Genomic DNA, 23894 nt, shown 5'->3' on the forward strand with positions numbered 1-23894 from the left:
CAAGCAATGTGAAACACAGGATGTTCCCTGTGAACAACAGGAAACACTTTTTGACTCTGAGGGACCAAGCACTGACTGGAGGAGATTGCCAAGAGAAGTCGTGGTGTCTCCATCCTTGGAGATGTTCACATGCTGTCTGGACATTTGGACATTGTTTTGGGCAATCCCTTGAGTCACAAGATGACCTCTGAGGTCCCTCCCAACCACAACTGTTCTGTGATTCTGTGAACAGTGACTTGTTAATATGGTAGTAATCTTAGTAAGAAATACGCAATTTCAGGCTCTTTATTTTTTTTTAAATCAGGTATTCTCAGAGGCCAAATAGAGTGCTGGTGTTCTTCCCCACCCTCCCATCTCCACTGTGCACTGAAGGAAAGGCTCCTTGTATCAAGCTGAATTCTTATTAGTGTGTTATCCCATCAACCTTTAATACTCATTTAGGCTGAATTGCAAAGTTGTTTTAGTCTGAAATCCTTGTATTTAAGGAATAGGAAAATAACAAAATTTCTCAAGTTCAACTTCCCAGTAGTTACTACTATAAACTATGAAATTTAGGACTGATTATTTTTTATGCTGGGAGTCCCCACGTAGATGGTCCTTTCACAGAGCAATTTGATACTTAAGAACTGTGATTTTTCCATGTACTTTTAATTAGATAGTGCTGAACCAGCCATTTTCAAAAATATTTTGTTCTAGTATTTTTGGAGGGGAGGCATTATCTGAACATAAATCATCTTTATTCATTGTTCCGTGTTTCCTTTTAGGTAAAAACTAAGTACAGAGGAAGTTACTGTAGGACTGAGATTCAGCCTTCCTGTACAGTGCATACAGCTTTCACGGTAAAAGGCATGGATTGGGGTGGAACATGAAGCAGGACTTACAAAATTCTTTTGCTTTTAATGCCACACAACACTTTACAAGAACACCGCAAGCCTCACTGAGTAGGATTTAGGCAGTTTAAATTAATTTTTGAACTCATAAATTTAGGTTTGGTTTTTTTTGAACTCTTGGATTAGGTTTGGGGTTTGTTTTTTGTTTGATTGGGTTTTTTTAATTAGTTCGGGTGTTTTGGTAATGTAATTCTCGCACATACATACCCTACCACACTCTCAAATACACCAGGTGAACTGAAAATGCACTTGTTTTTTGCTCCAGAAATACTGAATACTAAACTCACTGAAGATGTGTAGAATCAGCAGGTGCTTTAAAGTGTAGCAGTACAACAGTGTTTCATAACTCTGTAGCAATTTCTGTTTCTCCCAGGGAAGTCTGGGATCTGGGTAAAGAAGATAGATTTGAACACAGTAATGCCTAGACTTTGTAAGAATGCTAGATCAGCTCTGACAGGAAGCTTACAGTATTCCCAGTGTCTTGAAAGATTTTAGGCGATAATCCATGAGACAGGGCATCCAGGTAAGTGCTAATCCCCATCAAAACTGAACCTCCACCCATGTTCCAGGGCACTGTTGTCCCCATTAGGGCTTGTTCAGTTAAGCAACACAGGAGGGTGCCCATTCTGCAACTTAAGCAACAGCAACTTGAACAAGGTGCAGTGATTTAAAAAAAGTGCTACCATTTTAATCACAAGGATGAATCCCCAAGAGGGCTCTGCCCTATTGCATTTCTACTGTTGCAGAAGAATTTCCTATTAAAGATAGATTTAAGAGATGTAGTATCGTCCTTACAAAAAAGTTACTGGACATTCTTCTCTTAATTTTATATATCTATGTCTAGAACATTAAAAGTAACATTTTTAGAAGTTTTAAAAGCAGCTAGAGTAATGCCTGAAGTGCTAGTAAGCCATGTTGGCTGCAAGGATGTGGAATCCAACAACAAGTTAGCAGTACCAAAGAAGATGCTGATTCGCATCTCAATTCTTGAAGGGCTTGCCTGTCACCTAAAGTTGGATGTTTAGTTAGTCATGCAACTTGATCTTATTTTTTTTCAGACCAGGTTCCTCATAGCCATAATGATTCAGATCTAGATGCCTAGGCACATACTTGTCCTTCTAGTGAAACCTGTGGTGAAATATTTCATTACATAGCAAATACTGGTTTCAGTGGCTTTACCAGCCTTTTATAATCTAGCCAGATGTGGGTGAGGGGCCTAGCATAAAGAACAACAGTTTTTATACACAAAAATTGATCATCTACTGCTCCAGCATAGTGCAGTAGAACAATATATCCATTAAAATGTTGAGTTGAGGTCATTTTCTTCATCAAAATTCTTCAAAAAGAAATTAATACTTCTCCATTTCTGAAAATCCATTTGTGTCCCAGTTTCAACATTCTCTAGTACAAAGCTTTTGATTTTGATCACTGGTAGGTTATCAAATGTCTTGTACTTCACTGTAATCCCCCAATCATGCTGGCAGTCAGTATTTCGGCAATGCATCTTGCTTTTTTTCTCAAAACCATCAAACTGAACCAGTTTGCTGTGAGGCTTTGTTATATAACGCTCCTTGAATGCATCACCTAGGACAGTGTGATGAGATTCCTGAAACAAAACATGCCAGAAACACTTAATATTAGAAACAACATTCCTCATTTTTTCTTGTCATTCCCCTTTCCTTCTCAAATACATGTTCTCACTGTTAAGACACCTGCTGTCACCCAGGAGGCTCACCTTCCACTCCCTTTGGCTCATTGCTCTTTTTTTTCCCCCCATTCATTGAATACCAGGTACTAGAAGGACCCAGGCCTGGCCTTATCAAAACAAAAAAAATTTACCGTGTATCCCCAGTCACCAGCTTACACATATTCGAACTTACTAAGCTTTTTAAAAACTGTGTTTGCAGTATTTGAGCCTTGTCCAGGAAACTAAGAGAGTAATTCAGACAATGGACAACTTTGAGAGACTCCTGCTTCCCATGGCAGGTGATGCAGTTACTTTGGAGTGGTAGAAAAAATAACCCTAACAAGGTAAAGGAGCTACAGTTGTTGTTTATAACATATGCAATAAAAGATTAAAGAAATTACAGCCTTATTTGAAAGCATATTTACAATCTGAGCTTGAGTTTGAAAATGGTAGATCCTCCTGGAAATGCAATTTGTAGGGATTATTTTAAAAACTCTGAGGGGTTATTTGCAGAACACTAAGCAAAAACACTTACTGAAGAGTTTTCTGAACTCTTTGATCTATTTGCACAGGTATAGGTGATATATATATACAGGATATATGTACAGGAGCACAAAATAGAGTAAAAGTCAAAGGTGCTTTAGATAGCCCTTGTTTTTTGTCAAAGAAATGTAATCAAGTTTTCACAAAGCTGAGCTACTCCCAGCTTCTTGCAGAGGAGTAGTGAACACCATCCACATTCCAAAAACAGCTGGTAAAAACCAACAAAAATTTGGCAAGGTCCTGAAGGCAGACACGGTAATGCTCAGCTGTAGCCTGAAGCCCCTTATCACATTGCAACTGCACTTTTCAGAGCAGCACAAATAGAAGCAGCTTCAAAAGAACAAAAAGCAGAACTACAAAGGCTCAAAGGGCCCAGAAAAGCCTCTTCCATGATCACCACTTTCCATGTGTAAAGAGTACTGCCTTCTTTTGTCTACAGAGAAAATATTCATGTTCAGAAAGAGTACAATCAAAATGTCTCTATGATACATGGAACCAATGTGAACTACACCTACAGAATGGAAAACAAAATAATATCGAAGACCTGTAGGGCTCTTCTTGTGAAACCATGGTTTACCTTGCTTTTCAAAACTCAAACTGACCCATAAGACAAGGAGTTAGTAAGCTGATCCCAGTACATAATTTTCACTTGACAGAAACTGTGGGAGAAATCTCTCAACAGCAGAGAGACTTCCCATCTGATGCTAATCAGGAAAGTAAATATGCAGCAGTAACACTAGTAGGTTATATAGTTGAAGATCAGGTGGTTTTCCACAAAATTCATCAGAAGGGCTGCAGGAAAACGGAAGTGATTCCTACTGTATCACATATTTGCACACCTTGAACAACATAAACTAATATCATATTGTAGTACAGTAGTAGTCACAACTGTTCCCGTGGTTTTACTGATTTATTCAGAATTTCTATTCTCCTCCAGTTTGCACAAAATAGCCCACTTCCACACTAATAAGCAATGCAATTAGTTCAATAACGCTGATTTCCCTGGTGTTCATGGATGTAGGTTCCTGTACAGAAACATACCTTTATAACTCTGATGTCATCTGTACTGCAGGCATATGCTTTGCATTTTCCACATAAAAGATTTATTTTCCCTTCCACTACTTTATATTTTGTTTCATTCTTCCTGGAATCTCGTAGTTTCTTTTCCTTCATTTGCAGGTCACGTATCTTTAATAAATAAAAATCAAGATCATTATGAAATGAAATCCCAGTGTCAGCCTAAACATGTATATGTAACATGGATGTGTAACATCTAGGAAACTATTACTTAAAGCACACAAAACAAAACACACCTTGTTCTGGCAACTCATACCAAGAAAGAACAGGGTACATTTGTCAATTTAGAATGCAGTGCTAGAATGAGACTATGTGATGGACACCATTTATGCTGTTTGATCCTTCCTCCCCTCTAGCCCCCAGCAGTCTCTCTGGTCTTAATGCTGGTAAGTCTGTGTGAAGACTTAAGACATGTGAGACTCTACAGCACAACTAATGCTGCTGCTCTGGGAATCTCAGGAATCTCATGGTATGGAAAGAGAGCTACAGAGACCACAGAAACTGCAGGCAGAGAAAGAAGCAACAAGGCACGGCCTGGAGCTGAGAACCAAATGCAGAAATGGAATCCTCTGAGAAGAAGCAGGAGCAACCACACCAAGCCTTGGAGGCGGGAGAAGAAATGTCGCAAAGGCCAGGGGGCCTTGGGCATCCTCTGTTGCACAGTTCAGTCTCCAAAAGCTTGTCTGGAAACACAGGATGAGTCCATGGGGATGCGGAAGAACTGTGTACAAAGCTTTTTTATTAGTAGTGGCTTATTCCAGTCTTCCCTGAGCCCTGGGGAACACCACTGATACCAGCCACCAGCTGTATTTAACTCCAGTCACTCCCACTCTCTGGGCCTGGGCATCCAGCCATTTTTTTACCCAGCCAAGAGTATGCCCATCCAAGCCATGAACAGCCAGTTTCTCCAGGAGAATGCTGTGAGAAATGGTGTCAAGGTCCTTACTGAAGTTCAGACAGACACCAACCACAGCCTTCCCCACACCCACTAAGCGGGTCACACAGTCACAGAAGAAAACCAAGCTGCTCAGGCAGGACCTACCTTTCATAAATGTATCCCAGGTGGGCCTGATCCCTGATTGTCCTGTATGTAATGTGTAACATCTGCATGTGATGCATAGCACCCAAGATGATCTGCTCCATAACCTTCCCTGGCACTGAGGTCAGGCTGACAAGGCTGTAGTTCCCCAAATCCTCCTGGTCCTTCTTGTATTATCAGTGGTCACACTGACCAACCTCCAGTCACCTGGGATCTCCTTGATTATCCAGGACTGCTGATAAATACTGGGAAGTGGATTGATGAGCTCTCCCACCAGCTCCCTCACCACCTTGGGTGGATCCCATCTGCCCCCATAAACTTGTGTGTCTAAGTGGTGTAGCAGGTCACTAACCAGTTCCTTTTGGATTATAGGGGCTTCATCCTGATCCTTATCTCTGTCTTCCAGCTCAGGGGGCTGGATATCCTGAGTACAACTGGTCTTACTGAGGCAAACAAGGCATTAAGTACCTCAGTCTCTCCTCTTCATCTTTGTCGCTATGTTTCCCTCCATATCCAATAAAGAATGGGGATTTCTCCTTAGGCCTTGGTGGTTGGGCTTTGGCCCTCTTGATTTTCAGCTGCAAAACATCACAATATCTTTGTACACTCTGCCCAAGATGGCCTCCAACTCTCAAATCACCCGTAAGTCCTTCTCTTTTCATAAGCAACAGGTCATAAATTCTACCTCACAAAGTTTTTTGCAGTTACAGTACAGTTGACATTTGCAAACTATCAGTACACACCATCCCTTCTCTGCTGACCTAGCCTTTGTCAGAAATCAAGTACAATGAACACTTCCCTCAGCTTATCACTTGGCCCTATATAGAGCCCTAGTAGGTGAAGGCTGATATAGATTATGCCTTTGAAATTTGAGTATGAAAACTGCACAAATCACAAACCTTTCTTGCAAATGTTGTTTCATCCCAGTTCTGTAGCTTTTCAATAGCTGCATTCATCATTTCTTCCTTATAACTGTTTTGTTTTTCATTCTCAACCACTTCTCTTTTGCTTGTCACAAGGATGCACTTGCTGTCTCTTGCCCTTCCACGACCTATATAGCAACACATTTATGCTCTTTAGTTACTCTTAACAACACGTCCAAAAGTGACAGGTCTGCCATAATACTGTTAAGGGCCTTCGGCTGCTTTTCTTTGCAATGTCCAGATTCAGATAATGCTGCTTCTGAAGAACATTCTTCAATAACAAACCAGAACAAGATGCCCCCTTCCAGGTATCCTCATGGATATACCATATACCCTAGACAGTATTGTATTGCCTGCTTCTGTAGCCTCCCTGTGCTGACTTCAGGCATACTTTAAAATTCAATTTTTGTATAGCATCTTGCTGCCTTGTTGTTGTGTTAAAAAAAAACCCCAAAGATAAAGGAGAAAAGTTCATCTCAGTCTTCCTTATTAGTTTTCATCCTGCTAATTGGTGTCTAAAAAAACCCAAAAACCCCATCTATCACAAAAACCTAAGGAATTAGAAATATAGTGCTGACAAGAACACAGACAAGAACAGCAAGTGCCTTCTCTTCTACCTATGTCTACTGCCTGCCTGTTTATTGAAGCTGTGACACCAGCAAACCAAAAACTACAGGGATCACATACCAGTTCAGAAGTAGTTCAGTTATAAAAAGTGTTCACATTTTCTTTCAAGCTCCTACTCCACAAAAATCATGATTGTATGTGGTTTAAAACTGACACAACCTTCTCTTTGCACCTTTAATGGCTTTTTAATAATAAACGCTATCCTTTCATCCATAAAAGTAAATTCTGGGCCAATTACTTCATTACAAGACACAGACAAGAAAGTCACAACACACAAACCCTGAAAGTAGAGTACAGTGTAAGTACAATGGAAACCATTTCCCATTAAATTATGATGTTAACTCCTTGGGGAACAGGATAAAATATTGCAGATGCACCCTTAAAAGAGCAGGCAGTTTTATGCTGTTTAGGAACGTGAAACAGCAATCAGTATTTAGTTTGGCTCTTCATTCCCCTCTACTGGCTATACTGTACAGTCACCAAATTTAAGGCCAAAGTCTTGACAGACTTCTCTGGACAAGCCAAGAAGACAGAAACAGGGTGTCTTTTTTTTAGTCTTAAATATTAGGCATCTGCACATGCGAAGGCCTCATGTACCTGGGAGTTGCTGGGTTGGTAATAAACCACTGGGCAGGGGAAGGCCTTCAGAAGCCAAGGCAATACAAGAAATTCCATTGCAGCAGTCCTTTGTAAATTGTCACAGAACAATTTGTAATATTTCTGACAATAGCTCTTCTAGCCATAGTTCTGCTTGTATGTGTAACTGTCTACTTGAGACTGTCAGTCCTCAACAGCTCAATAACCTTGTGCAGCGTGGCTAATTTGCCTGGCAAAAGAACAGTCAGACAAATCAAGCACTCGGCTCTGTGAACAGATTTATCATGTCCCATCATTCACTTGACTTAGCTCTAAGGCATAGAAGAACAACAGCAAAGCATGCACATATTACTACAGTATTTCCAATGTGCCTGTTAGTAGCATTTCATGTCCATTTCTAGTCATTTCTAGGCCAAAAAAGGTTTCTAAAGTAATAGCTCTGAAATTCCATACCTCTCACTTGGATCATTTTGGTGACATTACCGAAGTATTCATAGAGCACCACAAGGTTGCACTCAGCAATATCAATGCCTTCGTCAGCAACAGATGTAGCAATTAGCAGTCTGATATCCTTGTCATTTCTGAATGCATCCAGTACACCCTTCTGCATTGGCAGGGTCATACCTACAGTACCAAGAAACTGTGTCAGGAAAAAAACACTGAAGAGAAAGCTTTGAAAAGCAACTCTTTGAGCAAGATACCCATATTTGCTTTTGCTTAAGTGATTAGAAATTAGTACATCCTTTTGATCTGGAAAACTACTTAAAGTTTGATATGCAGCTGGGTCTATACTATATCCACTGACCAGGGATTTCTGTTGATGTGTCACAGGAATTATCAACCTGGGAAACACCATTTTAGACACAACTCCCAGATGATCTTTATTGGAGACACCCATGCAGCTTAGTTAAAACCCAAGCTAACTCTTAAGGCATAGGCAATTCATTTCAGTTGTAGCTTCCAGTCTATCTTAAAATGTCTTTGTGCCGTCAAACACAAAATAAGAGAGGGATCTATAAAAGGAGCAGCGACAACATGAGAATTAAACACAAAAAGCCATGATAGTGAAGTTTCTAAACTGCTTTTGAATTAGCAAGAGAACCCTGCAGAGAAGTGTCACTGACAGTATTACTGCTGCTTTAACCAAAGTTTCTGGACAGAAAAGGCAAGCATCTCCTTAGAATCCATTTAAGGTCTTCCAGATACGGAAGAATGCAAGAGCAAACTTGCATGACCTTCCTCTGTTTAGATGAACACAGGGAAAGCAGAACAGTTTTAGCAGCATAGCCACCACAGATTTAGCTTATGTTATATCTCAGTGCAAATCTGCATACCTGTTGTATGATCTTTACTTCCCTTACCCATCAACACATCTGGCTTTATGTGGCTAAGTAGAGGGTTTGCTTCTATCCACTTCTTCAAAGCCTGGAGAGCAAACCATGGAGTTAGATTCTCTGTGCAGATGAAATGCTAGTTTGAGAAAGGTAGATCCTTCCTATGCTTGCCTAGTCAATTAATACTTCCAAAAGAAGACCCAAAAGCAGAAAGCAAGGTGTAACTTGTGTGTCAGGACGGAATATTTTTTAATAAGTGAGAAAGCAAGGCTCACACGATACCAGATTACACCATGCTAGACTGATTTCCACTTTTCCAACTCCTGCAACTTAAGGGCTGGCTAGAGAGCAAGCAGCGTTTCACTGCTAAAAAGTTTGCGTTTTTCTCTTATAAACTAACAGGACATGGAATGCTACACCTCTGGGACCAGAGGAAAGTAGTTGCTATTTACAAACTGGACTTCCACTACACAGTGACAGCAGCACCTTCAAACTGCTTTTACAGAAGAAAAAAATTCAGCCCAGCCACTGTTTTAAATCTAAAATGGAAAGCTGACAGCAGATGCTTGGTGTTGTTAGTTTGGACTTGAGCCTGCTTTTAAGTTTTTCTTGTTTGCAATTCATCCAGCATATCTGGATGAAAAGGATAAAAAGGGGGGCTGGGTCGTTCAGCTGATAAATCTGTTTACAGTAGCCAGAGACAGCTGATATTTGCAGTAAATGTTTTAACCTATTCATGCTAATGATTAGCAGCACATTTACTTCAAGCATGAACCTTTTCTGGGAGCAAGGCATCATAAGGGAAAAACAGCATCATCCAGCCTAGATCCTCGATTGTAGGAAAGTTTGAAATAGGCCAGTGATAAGAGTCCTGAGAACATCTGCTGCACAAAGTTTTTCCTTTTTCTTGATTAAAAACAGGTGTTAGGGCACAGACCTTCTTTATGTCTATAGGAATCCTCTGAGAAATGTATAAATACCTCCTGATGTGCAGACAGTAATGGAGTAGAGCTGCTGATTTATAACACTGCTACCTTAAAGCCAAAACCCTTAAAACATGTCTTGTTAAAACTGACTTTAGGCCTAAAGTAAAAATTTGATGGCTTAATAATCAACTATGACATGTAGTTAGACATCACATAGGACACCATAGCTGTATTGTAGTTTTCAGAAAAAGAAAAGAAAACTCTACTCATCCTGCCTCAGAGCATAAGGGCTTAGGTAGACACAGTAAAATAAGTTAGAAAGATCAAATACATGGATATTTTTCTATTTCAGATCAATAATGGGAAGGGTAATAAGATGAGGCATTTTATTTTCCCACTTCCTGATTCAGGAGCTTTAAAAACAAATGTCTTACAGCGACTAAAGCCCTTGTCTTGGCAAAGAGAATAGTGCGAGTCTGTGGATTATAGCGGTATGCTTCGTCCAGGATGCAAGCAAGCTCTTCCAGCTTTGGATTCTCATTTGACTCATCTTTTGAAAGGGCAGTCAGCTCTGGTTCCTTCTCTGACAGAAAAAAAAAAAAAGAGGTTTCTTGAAAAATTTACCTTTTTTAATGTAGAAAGCAGAATTCCTACACAAACCTACTTTCGAACACCATGCACATTCTCTTTAGCTTCTTTTTTTCATTTTCTATTCCATTCTTTTGAATGTAAGCAGGGAAATCTGTTGGTTAAATGTAACAAAATCCCCAGAAAAAACAAAATTATGAATATCTCACATTTTGTAGCAAACTGACATGAGAACTTCTGTGATATATTGTGCATCAAAAGGCAGCAACAAAACAAACTCAGTTCTTGTGCTGCTATTTCTTCCTAGAAAACAACTGACACTCAAGAGCATACAGCCCAGTGATTTAAAATTGCAGTCAACACTGAAATGCACCAGACCACAGGCTAGAATATAGCCCACTGCTAACTAAATCAGAAGTCAAAGAACAGTGCAACCTCTAACTTTCAATCAGAAGGGTACAAGGGACACCTGCTTCTCCCCAGAAGACTGGGATTCATGTGGGAGCACTGCAGCTCACTGAGCAGTGTATGTTGGCATACCTAATGCTATCAGCATCCATGATTGTAGACCATTCCCCTACTTATGGGGCACAGCCATAAGGACACTGTTGCCTTATCTCCAAGCCAGGCATGTAAGAACTTACTGCAGCATCTAGGTGTTACTATTACTGTTATTAATTATTACTATTTTCTCAGCTTCTGCACTAGAAGCTTACAGTCCCAGAAGGTAAGTCCCCCCAACCTGCCCTAACACTACAGTTGCACCCATACACACACCAAATCTTCTGAAAAGTGCAGTTTCTGGAAAAACAACTGCACTTACTCGGAAGAAAACACCCAGACCATCCCATCATAAACTCTCTTCTCCCCTGCAACTGTCACAGGTACTGTGGGAAATACCTTGAAATTTGTCTGTCAGTTGCTTCTCTAACTCTGTATATGGTCCATTTTTTACATTTGTGAAAAATTCATTTAGGTAGGCTAAAGCATCTTCGATGCGGGCATCTTCACTGATAATGAGAGCGTCATTGAATTTCTGCTTGGAAAGAGACATATGCATTAGGCATCATATTCCATGGGGTGGCAAGAACACACTTAAATTTTATTTAGCTAGATTAAATGTTACAAACTCGTGGTGTTCTTTCATTTTCATGACAACACAAGCACTGCTAAGTCTCCTCTGCACTAATCTGTCCCTAGTGAGTATCATAGACACAACTCTTACACACCTTATGCTTTAGCCTGTGTCAGCTTGTTGTAGTCTTCAACATCCTCACTTAGTGGAGAGGCAAGCACAGATCTCTTCACTGTCATGACCAGCGACGGGACTCATGTAAACATGAAGTTGTGTCAGGGGAGGGTTAGGTTGGATATCAGGAAAAGATTCTTCACCCAGAGGGTGGTTGGGCACTGGAACAGGCTCCCCAGGGAAGTGGTCACAGCACCAAGCCTGACAGAGTTCAAGAAGTGCTTGGACAACACTCCTGGGCTCATGGTGGGGATGTCCTGTACAGGGACAGGAGCTGGACTCAATGACCCCTGGGCATCCCTTCTAACTCTGCATATTCTACTATTCTAAATAGAACAGTTGGTTCAAAATCTGCTTCTAGGTGAACATACCTGTATCAGAAGGACCAGAATGACTAACTCTGTATGGAAGGAAAGGGGATACACACTTACCCGCAAGTGTTCAGTACAAATGAAAAGGTCTCTACAAATGTTGCTCTCCTTCTCCTTATCTTCCAGTTGCAGCAGTCTGCATTTCTTCTGAGTGACAACTATCCAGTGTTCATATCTCTGTGTCCCAAAGTAATTCTTGTTGATTTGGGAGATGGTATCTATTAAAGGAGGGAAAAAACATTTGTTCATCTTGAATAACAAATAAAAACCGTTACCTAGAGGGTAACACATTTCCCACTAATATTGGCTCTAAAAAGCCTATGCAAAATAACAGTTTTATAATACAATCACAGAACCATTGAGGCTGAAAGACACCTGTGGAGGTCTTTAGTTCAACCCTCTGCTCAAAGCACATCACCTAGAGCTGGTCACTCAGTTCAAATGTTCTTCCAAGGACAGAGTCTACAACTTCTTTGGGCAACCTGTTCCAGTGTTTGACCACCTTACAGCAAAAAAGTTCTTCCTGTTTAAGTATTTCTGTTTGTGCCCACTGCCTCTTGTCCAGCTCTGGGAACCACCTGTGAAGAGTCTGGCTCTGTCTTCTTCACTCCCTGTGTTTCAATATATACCCAGATGCTAGCCTAAAATTAACCCAATATAATTCAACTGAAGATCTGTGTACTTACATCTGCAGGGACTTCAGTAATAAAATTAGAGCTCACTTATCCTGTAAGAAGCCTACAGTATTCAGAAACTTGCATGTACACTTTTCCTTGCATTACCAGCTACTCAATAGTTTATATTCATTCATTAAATAGTCCAGAAGCATATTGTCCAAGGGCCTGTCCTTGAGGCAGAACTAGGCAGTACCTGTTTGCTGCATACATACTCTGCCTGAGTGCTTCACAGACTTCAGTAATCAGGGGGTCTACAGAAGGGAAGCCACTGTCATTCATGAAAGAGAAACTGTGATGCAAAATAAGCTTCAGAAGTGTTTGCTTAATGTAACATGCATTTTGAAAATCTGTGTTTGTTCTTTGATCGGGCTTCCTGGGTTTTGGGTTGTTTCATTGGGGTTTTTTTTTTGGTTGGGGGGGGGGCTTTTTTCTCCCTTCCTGTCCCAGAATACAGTTCACTCTTAAATATCTGGGAAGTCGAGGGCAGGGGGCAAATCTAGAACTGAGGTAAACAACTTCAAGGCACTGCAGTCAGTGTACAAAAACCAGTCTAAGCACAGACAACATGCTTTAATCCAGAGCTGGAGAGACCAAGGCTGATCCTGAGCATATCCATCTATGGGTCTCTGCTTTGCATCCCCTTCTGCTCTCCAGTTTTTTATAAAAGCCACTTACTGGACACCACTTAGGAACTCTGCAAAAGCAGAAAAGATCGATTTATTTCTGAATGATTACAAACGTAATCTCACGATCATGAGACCCATTTTTTTTTCACAATCATGCTTCTCCTCTCTGCAAACATTCCCATCAGAGTAATCCTGAAGCTGGAACCCTACTGACAGTTGTTTCCTTTCTTGGGCAGCCATATGCTCTCTCCAGTGATATTCATGTTCCACAGATCCTACTCTGAAACATTATCTCAAATGCTTTTTAAAGAAAAATAATGGAGACCTGGTAAAAAGTGGAAATAGAAGCACCCAGAAGCATGAAGAGGACAGGGTGCTGACCAGAAAAGGTGGCCAGGGCACCCCTAGAAATAACTCCAAGTGCAACTCAGAGGCCAGAGAAAACACAAGAGGTGTCAGAGCAGCAAGTGAGAAAATTAACTTTTGTTGTAAGGAAAGAATTACAACATTCAGAGTAATAGCATAACTGTGACATTTCTTATTTTTCTAACAGAGACAGACTTGGGTGTGAAGCATTTGTTTAATGCATTTTAAGAAATGTTTAAATAAGAACATACAGGTATCTCTCATCAATGAAATCCAGCCCATTGCATTTTGAGTTGCAAGCCCTTTTGTTTCAGATTCTTTAAATTCAGAAGGATTTGACAGTGTCAAAAGCACACCATTTTTAGTTGCATGTAACAGGCTGAAATTCAAGCAAAAATATTTATGATTGTCAAACTAATCACGTATTACAGGAAAATACTTGAATCTCTTATCTGTAATCTCTTACTTAGAAAATACTGGTTAAAGGCAACTAAAAATGAAGGAGAAAGGAAGTGAAAAAAGAGTGTCTGTTCTAGCAGCTATGATTCACACTGATTTAATCAAATACTGAACTGCAATACAGGCATATTACAGCATCTTACCCACTGAGTAAATCTTCCTCATCAACACCTGTGTCTCAGACATCAGACCTGAGATAATGTCTGCAAAGTGATTCTGAGCTCGCATTTTAACCCACCTGATATCTAGAGAAGAGAAATATAAGTCAGTGGCCTGAGTAAGCAAAATATTTTCTCGGGAAGCACAGAACAAATTCTTGTTTAGAAGAATGCTACACATGGTGCTCCATGCAATCACAGTCAAGTTTATTGTTAATGAGCACTGCAGGTGCACAGAAAAAGCAGCCCCCAATCCTCACTGGCAGAACTGAATAAAAATCAGAGATGGTACATGAACAGCAGAGAAAATATGCCCATATGGGCACTGCCTTTCTGCAGGGCAACAAGAGATTGCAAGCCTAAACTTCTTTCAAGCTATCAGGAAGCAAAGCTCCAGCTTAGTTTTAAGCTGTTATCTTAATCTAAAAGAAGGTGAACTGGGTAGCTGCCATAATCATGGTGCTTTGCAACTCACAGGAAAATAAAAAAGAAGTGTGCTTACGTGTTTCTGGCTTGTTTCCAAACCTCTGCAGATCTTGTTTGTTCTCTCTGACAGTGGATATGGTCTGTATGTCAAGGTAGGAGCAGAGGGTACAGATGTGCTCTACAGTTTCATTCATGCTCTTGGCATTACCAACTCCAACAGAAGCAGTTAAACCTACAATCTAAGCACACACATGAACAGCAGTGGTTGCTCCTTTGTCACAAATGGAATAAAACGAGGAGACATTGTTACCAGTCAACAAATTGCCACCAACTTCAAAAACATGGAAACAAAACAAGCAGCAGAAGTAAACAAGAAGCAGGCTTCTTAAGAACCAAAACCAGTACGCACTCCTGCCCTTCCCAAGGCACTCAGAGTATTTAAACTTAAAATAAATTATCCAGCCGCTGAAATCCATAATGAGCTGTATTTGTCCGTGCTTATCATATAGAGGAAGAGCAAAGCCACACCCAGACCCATCCTTTGCGCTCATTCAGAGCTGTCTTCTCAGCTGGATGAAAACCTCATGCCAGCAGAGGCGGTGGCCCCATTTTATTGTCACAGAAAACAGCAACAGAGAAGTAAAAAGCAGATTACTAAATTACATGCTTTCTTCCCAGTTCAGCTCTTCCATTTGCTCTAAAGTACTGCAGTCTTTGTCATGCCTGATCAGTCTCTCTTGACAGCTGCAGGGAAGATGTAACATGGGAAAAAAGCCTGGAGGAGTCCAAGAATGAAAAAGTGTTGCAGATGCTACTGTTTCCATTTGCAGCTGTTGTTAAATGGGAGTTTGAACTGGATCATCACAAAAGGCAAGACTTTAGCCTTTGCTGATTGCATTGCAAAACACTTTCCTCTAATGTTTCCACCAGTGACAGGCTGGGCCTTACCTGAGGCAGCTGGTTTCCAGAGGAGTCAAATTTTTGATCCAGGTATCTGGTCATCAACACATTGTAAGGGTGGTTGCCTGTAGTGTTGTGGCACTCATCAAATATCATCAGAGTGAAGATGGAGAGGGAGCTAAGGATCCCTTTCTCTATGCTATTCACAAGAATCTGGGGTGTTAGCACAATGATGTCACTGTCCTGTATAACATTTTCTACACAGATATTTGCAACTGTTTCACCACAAATTCCCTGAACAGAGTATCTGGAAAAAAGATGCAAAAAACCAGGATGTGAAAAAGGATGTCTTGCTGGGCAAAGAAAGACAGAAAACTGGGCTTTTCAGCAAGCTTGAAAGGCAGTTACTAAGCTACTAATGTCAAATAGTTGGAGCTGGCAGTTTGACCAAAAAAGCTGAGAAAAAAACCTGAGGGTGAATAACTGTATTTTCAACTCCCATTAACAAAAATGTATCATATTTGAGGAGTGATGAACTTGTACATTTAAGCTGCATTTGTCAGTTCACATGTAACATCCCTTTTGTGTATATGCCTTGCATCATTGGACTGTTTCTGTCCAGCAGCCTTCTTTTCTCAAAGCTATAAGGATACATATGTGGATGTTCAGTAATCAGTTCCTTCAAAATCAGAAGGGGTTGTTAATGCCCCTCTAAGCAATTTGCAGTCCCATCTGAGAGGTGGACTATCATTTTCTGACTAGAGGCTGAAAAACAAAGAAGTTTGGGTCCTTCCATTTAGAAAAGAGATGCTCTGGGAATGGCAAGAGGAACCCCATTGCTACTGCCTGGAACTGCCTCATCTTTGGAAGCAGGGGTGAAAGGAGTCTCAAGAGAGAACACGCCTCACCCTTTTCCATAGACAAGTGCAGAAATACTTTCACCATTTCCATAGATGTGCAACAATTAGTGCTTAAACTCTCCAAAACCAGACTTCAGATTCTCCAAACAAAGTCTCTCATGGCAATGCCATTCTTGCAGCTACACATCATCCTGATGTTACTGTCAAACAGTCTTGCTCACCAGTAAACCCATTACATCTTGCTCTAGCCACAGCTGACCTAGAGGGTAGTTTATTTTCTGTGGAGAAAGCCACCAGGTAGAATTACACTTACCCACTTCTTTCAAAATGCTGCCTGAATACATTTTTCTGTTGCTCATACACTGGCAGTTTGGTTGCAAGGAAGACCACTTTTGCCTTTCGTCCTGAAGGAACGTTTTGCAAATGATGCTCACAAATCAGAAGTGCCACAAAAGTTTTTCCAGATCCTTCAAACAAAAACCATGGAAGGTGAAGCACTAGTATGAAAGGGTGCATTTGTAAGCAGTAGCTTGTCTCCTCTGAATGCCTTGTAACAAAGGGGAGCTGACAATGGGGCTGTTACACTTCCAGACTTGAACACATTTGGAACAGATTTGAACACAAGCTTCTTGTTTACTTCAGGTGGGGAATCATCCCTTTCTCTCTCACAGTCTCAGTCTGTAAAGGCTGTTAAACAGTCACTGGGGATTAAAATCCATCTGCAGTTGTATTTGAATTCTTTGAAATCACTGAGTCTGTTTTTCACTATTAGTCTGTGCTCTCACATCAAATCAGACTATGTATAGACACCAGGCCCTTTCAGCTTCCATCATTCCCTATGCAGCCTTACTCCTCTCACACTTGTTTGCCTTTGGCCCTCAGGCTTGCTGTGCAGGTTCCCAAGAGCTCTTCTGTGTCACTGCCTCTGTTATCCCACCTGCCTCTCCAGGGCCCAGGGAAAAATTAGGCTGTCTTGATATTGTAGGCATTGCAGCAGAGCAGACAGAGGAGACTCAGGCTAACTCATCCTATTTTTCCTTCAACTTGCAAGACAAATTTCTTAAATATCTGCAAAGATTAGTGACTGACTTTAAGAGAAAATTCCACACTGAGGAGTGAGAAAGAAGAAGTCAGAACATGGAAATGAATGCTGAATGCACTGAATACAAGCACTGACGTCCCAAGAGATACGTCTTTTTTGCCAGCCTCTCTGCTGCCCATGGTCATTAACTGCAGGGTAGATCTGGATCTACTGCAAGGAAGACAGCTTTTAAATAAACGGCTGAAGAAGTCTGATGCAACCTTTACCATTCCCTATCCTTCACAGCCATCTGCACAAAGAGAATTTTTCCAAGAAATGTCTGTTTCCTTACCTGTGGGGGCACAAATCAATGTGTTTTTCCCATCAATGGCAGGCTGTGCAAGCTCAATCTGGTAGCTCCGAGCCTTCTTTGGTTCATTAACAGATGAAGACTCATAGACCCTTTCTACGATAAAACAGTGTTTCTGTGAAGAGCGTTGCAATAAAAATGCATAAAATATGCTGTGCCCCACATAGTTGCTACCCAAAATGATAAACGTGAAGAGTTCTTGCATTCTACACAGAACTTTCTCTGGCAGACAAGCCTTTTCACAGGACAGATGCACCAAACAAGAATTTTGTGTAGGTTTGATGGCATACTTTTGTTACCCCTCAACTGTGATTCGTAAAATAAACTCATTTCAAGGTCTTGGCTGACAACTCTTACTTCAGCTGGTCTTTTTTCAACTCAGAAGGAAAACAAAGGGGATTAGTTTTCTCCAAATACATGCACAGGATTTATTTTAGCCTTCTGCTCTATAGACTTTTGACATTACTCTCTTAAACTGTGGTCTTGTCAGAGTGTTTAGACTTATGGAAAAGGAACTGGAAACTACTGGTGGAGCAAAATTTGCCATGACAGTCACTGCACAGATCCCTTGCAGTCACATTCAGCTCTCTAAACTGGTTAATATCTGGTCATGTGTGAATTAATTAATCAGAGAAGAGGTGCATCAACAACAGGCTGGTGTTTGGGAACCCTTTTTGATAATGTGCTGACAGAACAACTTTTCACTAGAAATGTAATAAATGAGGGGCAACCCCTAACATTTGCAATGCCCAGCATGAGATCCTTTAAACATTAAATAAGAAGACAGCTAAATCAAGTCAGAGATTTGTACTAATTCCTCAGTACCTTCCTTTGTGGCACACTACATCTGTGTCCTTTGGGAATCTAAGGAAATGGAAAATACCAACCACAAACTGTTTTAATTTCTTAAGTCTTACCGGAAACTGAAGAGAGATTTTCACTGAGATTATCACATTCTGCTTCTTCAGAAAATGTCATAATGGTTTCAAAGTAATTCTCAGAGGCATCTGTTATTTCACCATCAACACCTTCGCCATTATCTATATAATTGGAAAAGAAGGCATGTTATCGATCCTTATGACTTTAAAACGTATTTGCTGTGATGACAAGGTGAAGAAGCTGGCTGCTGGAAGAAAAAGACCACATAAAATGATGCTGCATACAGGTTCCTTTTCAAGGAAGATGGATAGCACAGAGAACCGTGGGTTTAGAATAACCACATGCTCAATGCATGTGTACCTATCCCTTAAAAATCAAAGGAGACAATAGATTGGGAGGAAAGTTTATCCTCTGTGTTTAGTGACAAGAAGTCACTGTGTAACACGGACATTAACCACAAGCACAAAAAATACCTAGGAATTCAAAGAAGCTTTGTAAATTCAAGATTATGCTCTCCCTTTCTCCCCACCTTCTGAAAGGATCTAGAAATTGTAAGACTATCTCTGTCCTTTATCTTACACAATGATCAAAAGAGAAATTTTCCTTAGCCTTATAATTAGTACTTTCTCAAAGAACCGTCCCTGGGCCTTGCATGAAGAGTCTCTTTGCAAACAGAACACGTGATCACAAAGCACTGCTTTTGGAGTGGGAGAAAGAGCACATTTGCACATCAGTCCAGCTCCAGAAAGCACACAATATCTGCAGTAAATTCCCGCTACCAACTCTTCTTAACTGCCAGCAGCAAAATTCTTCCAATATTGACAATGTTTCCTCAGTAGGCTGACTTTGGCTTTGCTGAGCTGGATGTTAGAGGAAGCTGCCCCAAAAGACAGTGATGTCTTTAACTTAAAGAATGTAACTGTCAACCAAATAATATGTATAGCCACCAGCTAGATAAAATAGTATCTACATACATGTAGGTATTATTCTTATGTATTATTTTACCTATCTTTTAACAAATTTATTTATTATGTACACAACTTTATGCATATGTAATAATTAATTCTCCAGATATGAAATTACACCCTTTGACTGCAGTAATAAAAACATTTCAAAATAAGAAATATAGTTTAAGAAGCCACTTAAATACAGCTTATCTCTGTTGCTAACTAAAAAACCAATTCAAACAAGTACTTAGGGAGACAGCAAATGTAGATATGAAGATATACAGCCCAGTTTATCTAAAATATTTTTTTTAGTAGCAAAATAATGTATTCTGCTCTAAATTCTCCTATGTTGCAGGCTACTTATATAGGTATTTTTCAAGGAGGGAGAGGTAAATTCAAAAAGCAAAATCTTATGAGAGACAATTCTGCACTTTTACAAAATATGAACATAATAACTTGGTAAGGGCTGCTGATCGATTTCTCAAAGAAAAAAGTACATGATTTTCTCTGTGGAGCATAGAAGTGTATCACTCTCTAGACTATAACATTACAAATCATATTTTTTCAGAAAATATTGCATCTATCACAACTCAAGCAACCAAAAAGACGGCAAAGTTGAATTACAGAAGAAGGGAAGGAAGAAGATAACTATGTACATATTACATATACAAGGCTAGTTTATGCCTTCAGAGCCTGCGCTGAAGTATCATTCCTAACCATTTGGGAGGAAAAATACTCAAAAAATAATTTACTCCTGTTTGTAGGATAGTACTTGTATTTCATTTTATACAAATGGCATTTAAAATAAATTTTGAAAAGGTTTTTATTTTTAGACAACAAAGTAGTCTGAGGGTATCCTTCTAAATTAGTCTGATTCTCCTGATAAAAAATTACTGTCTAGTACAAGAATGGGAAAAGAACATCATAAAAACAATTCACAGTTTACCTTCTGTTATATTCCACAGTTCACTTGCATTGTAATACCCTGCATTATCCAATGCCAGCTGAAGACTTTTGGGCCAGTTTTCCTTATCCGAGCGACAGAGGCATTCAATGAGTTTAGTTATCCCGGCTGCTTTGCTTCTGTATTCACTGATCTGCACACACCACAAACAGAAAATGCTGTGGGTTCTGAGTAATCAAACCCACTGTAGGGTTTGTAGTGGATTAGTAGGTGGATTTGTTATGTTTGCTGTTCAGTTGAACATCATTTCCTTCTCAATGAATGCATTTCCTTCTCAGTGAATAATAAGATTCAGCCATTTACCCACTACAGCTTCAATTCTCCCAGCGTAGTCACACACTTAACTTCGCTCAACTACAATAGGTAGGCTATCTGTTTGAGTATTTGAATATGGTCTGAAACATCACAGAGCTATTCTGCCAATTTCTGTCTGGCAAAGTCCTTGTAATAAACTGTATCTGCCGTAAACCTCTGAGGCTTTTCATTTCAGAATAGGAAAAAAAAAATTATAAAAATTATGGCAGACCTGATATTTGGTCAGATGCAATAGCTTCCAAACATTACATATCTCCATAAAGAAACGTCACTTTAAAAACAAAACAGCTGCAACAGTCCTTCTCAGGAGTCACAAGGAGTGAGAACACCTATCAGACTCCTTCACAGAGCATTAATACTCATTATTAACCAGTCATAAACGATGAGTGCTTGGTAACATCACTTGTTATCAGTCATCAATAACAACACCAAGTTAGAAATGAGAAGCAGAACAACAGCTTCACATCCAAAGGCAGTGCAAATGCTGTCCACTTCTGTGACACAGCATTTAACTGATGACTTCAGACCTCAAGTTCCATTTCACACTATAGTGAACCCCTGCCGTTGGGTGCTGACCAAACTCAAAGTGCTACACAAAGTTTCTACAGTTAAGGTAACAGGGTATGTCAAATCCCATGACAAGCAACAATCAATTTAGGCAACATCTAAACATCAATTTCCCTACTTCAATCTGTATTTTTTTTGCGCATTACTGCAATGTGAATGCTTTGCACTGGAATAGACCCACAGAAAGGGGTCTATTTCAAAGGCATAGCAAGGCACCCTTTCACTGCAATGTGGCACCTTCCAGAGCCCCTGAGGTCTCCTCATGTGAGTCAGGACTCACAAAGACACACAGCTGAGCTCTGTCAACACCAAAACCACCCCATCCTGCCTCCCTACCTGCAACCTTTTTCCATGTCCCCTTACCCACTGGGCCACAGGGGTGAGAATGAGAAGTGCAGATGTCACAGACAGCACTGCTGTGGGATGCTGTAGCCACACAGCAAAGCCTCTTCTAAAGAGAAGAAAGCGAAGTCCTTTCCCAGGGGACCATGGCCAGCCATCCTCCTCATCCAGCCACCTGTCACACAAGCACTGATTCATCCCACAAGTGAGGCAGCCAGCACTTCTCTGATGCAAAACTGGGCAAATACCAGCATTTTACCATACCTGCAGGATCTCATCACACTCCCTCTCTATCAGGCATGTGTTTATGTATGGCATGATTGCTACCGGATCAATTTCTAGCATTGTTGCTTCTATCCGCTTCAACAGCTGCCTGGGCAGCTCCAGTTTTTCCAGCTTGCTGAAGTCCCAGTTTTCGATTGCTTCTGCCAGTCCAGTGTAACCTTTCAGAAAAAGATACAAATTGTTACTGTGAATTCAATCTTTAGCTAGAATAAGTAGGAACAAGCTGAAAAAACATTTTCTCAGCATCACTGGAGAAATAAAAATTATTTTGTTATGTAAATGACAAAAATCTAGGTGAACTACATACAATTTTTATCTAATAAGTGACTATTCTCCTTTATAGTACTATATGTATGTCTAATATGAAAAACTCTTTGCTAAAAGAGCAGTTGCACCTGCAAAAACAAAAAAGAGCCACACAATGTCACATGTCACATCACCCAAGCAACCACATCCACTCCTGTCTTTCAATCATACAGTTGTTGGAATTGCATTCTGTGATACTCTTCCACGGGATTCCCAGAGCAAAGGACACTACTCAGAAGCACAAGATGCTTTGGTGGCCTTTTCTTTTATTCACCAGCATTTTATCTTTTACTCTTGTCCTTGGCTCCACCCTCCTTCAAAAATCTCCACTGTGCTGGATTCAAGCCAGTCCCTGACTGAAAGCAGTACAGACACCTGCAACCTAGACAGTCATCAAATAGCTGAAAATCCTGTCCTGGAACAGACAGTGGCAGGGAGGTCTATTTTAAGGACATGTGTGATTTGCTGTGTAGGTTTCTGAAATGGAAGAAAGCAGATCAGGGTCCCAAAGGAACTTGTGGGCAAACAGAAAGAATTTGCCTAACTTCTTATTTCGTTTTAGAAGAGCAGAAGAGCAGTGTGGATACTTACCACCATAATGTCTTTAGTCCAATTATTACTAATTCCTGCATCTGCCAAAAAGAAGAGTAATCCTAAATTCTAATCTCCAGCCCAATTAACAAGTCCTTGGGATAGCACTTTGAATCAGCAGGCTAACTGTTTCAGGTTTTTGCTGAAGATACACCAAACTCAACACCATCAGGTTCAAAGGGGATAGCTCTGAAATTCAGTTGACAGGATTATTACAGACTGGTAAAAGGTTGCTCTGGACCTAGTACTTGCTTTAAGGGATAAGTGGGCTACATCCAAGTGATAAGAAATTTTTGTGATATTTGTTCACTGAGATAATTATTCATAATTAATGGTGATGAAATGGAAAAAGAGTACCTTATGGCATGAGATTGTGGGGTTCAAGGTATCCAATAAATCACCAACAAGAGTCTATGATACAATATACATGTATAGAAGAAAGCTGGCAGATGCTTTCTTCTATACATGTATATACCTTCACAATCTCTTCTGCTCCATTTTGTAAAGGAAATTGGGTAAGGAACTTACACATCAAGTAGTTATAGCTACTGTGGAACAATCATCTATATAAACTATTAACGACTACTTACTTCTTGAAACAGAAGACTTTCAGTGCCACTGAGTAATTTTTAAAAACTTTTTAAAAGTAATTTAAGACTCTGTTATTGAGTGAAGTTATCCCACGCTACCAGTTAATCCCATGCACATCCTGAAACCCATTTGGCTTTCTCTTTCAGAGGTTTTAGCGTCCTTTCATTGCATTTGGTGAGAACAATGGCTGTCTTGTTTCTTCTCTAAAGGCTTTGAGACAGAGAAGTCTCCCATCAATGAGGCTTTCTCCAAACTTAGAATTGTTCCAGCTGCTTCACCTTCCAACAGGCTTATTTCCAGACTTTGTCACCTTGCCTTTTCCTACCGTATCTCACCTGGCGTGACAGGATCGGCAGGCGCAGGCCACGGGCGCCGGGGGGGGCGCGCCCCGCC

General features: G+C 40.3%; 1 protein-coding gene across 1 annotated transcript; it reads right to left on the reverse strand.

Annotated features, from left to right (window-relative positions):
• Positions 1–267: 267 nt before the first annotated feature.
• On the reverse strand, positions 268–22192 carry DDX58 (DEXD/H-box helicase 58). Its single transcript, XM_008634594.2, has 16 exons — positions 21993–22192; positions 20487–20637; positions 18632–18754; positions 17697–17810; positions 16637–16790; positions 15512–15770; positions 14640–14802; positions 14123–14224; positions 11912–12069; positions 11132–11267; positions 10078–10226; positions 8718–8808; positions 7837–8007; positions 6136–6287; positions 4162–4308; positions 268–2496 (listed from the first exon to the last, which is right to left on the reverse strand). Exons 1-16 carry the CDS (start codon positions 22071–22073, stop codon positions 2188–2190), a joined length of 2460 nt encoding a protein of 819 aa, XP_008632816.1. The 5' UTR covers positions 22074–22192; the 3' UTR covers positions 268–2187.
• Between the last annotated feature and the right edge of the window lie 1702 nt (positions 22193–23894).

Source organism: Corvus brachyrhynchos, unplaced genomic scaffold (assembly GCF_000691975.1).
Source record: "Corvus brachyrhynchos isolate BGI_N302 unplaced genomic scaffold, ASM69197v1 scaffold22, whole genome shotgun sequence".
In the NCBI taxonomy this organism is placed as follows: Eukaryota; Metazoa; Chordata; class Aves; order Passeriformes; family Corvidae; genus Corvus; species Corvus brachyrhynchos.

Excerpts from the sequence above, each read along its gene's own strand:
- DDX58 (XM_008634594.2), bottom strand. The coding sequence starts at position 22,073 with ATGCTAGAAATTGATCCGGTAGCAATCATGCCATACATAAACACATGC. Across the intron at positions 16,791-17,696 it reads ATTGATTTGTGCCCCCACAG|GATCTGGAAAAACTTTTGTG; the intron begins GTAAGGAAACAG and ends TTTTGTTTGAAG. Across the intron at positions 15,771-16,636 it reads CAGCATTTTGAAAGAAGTGG|ATACTCTGTTCAGGGAATTT; the intron begins GTAAGTGTAATT and ends TCTTTTTTCCAG.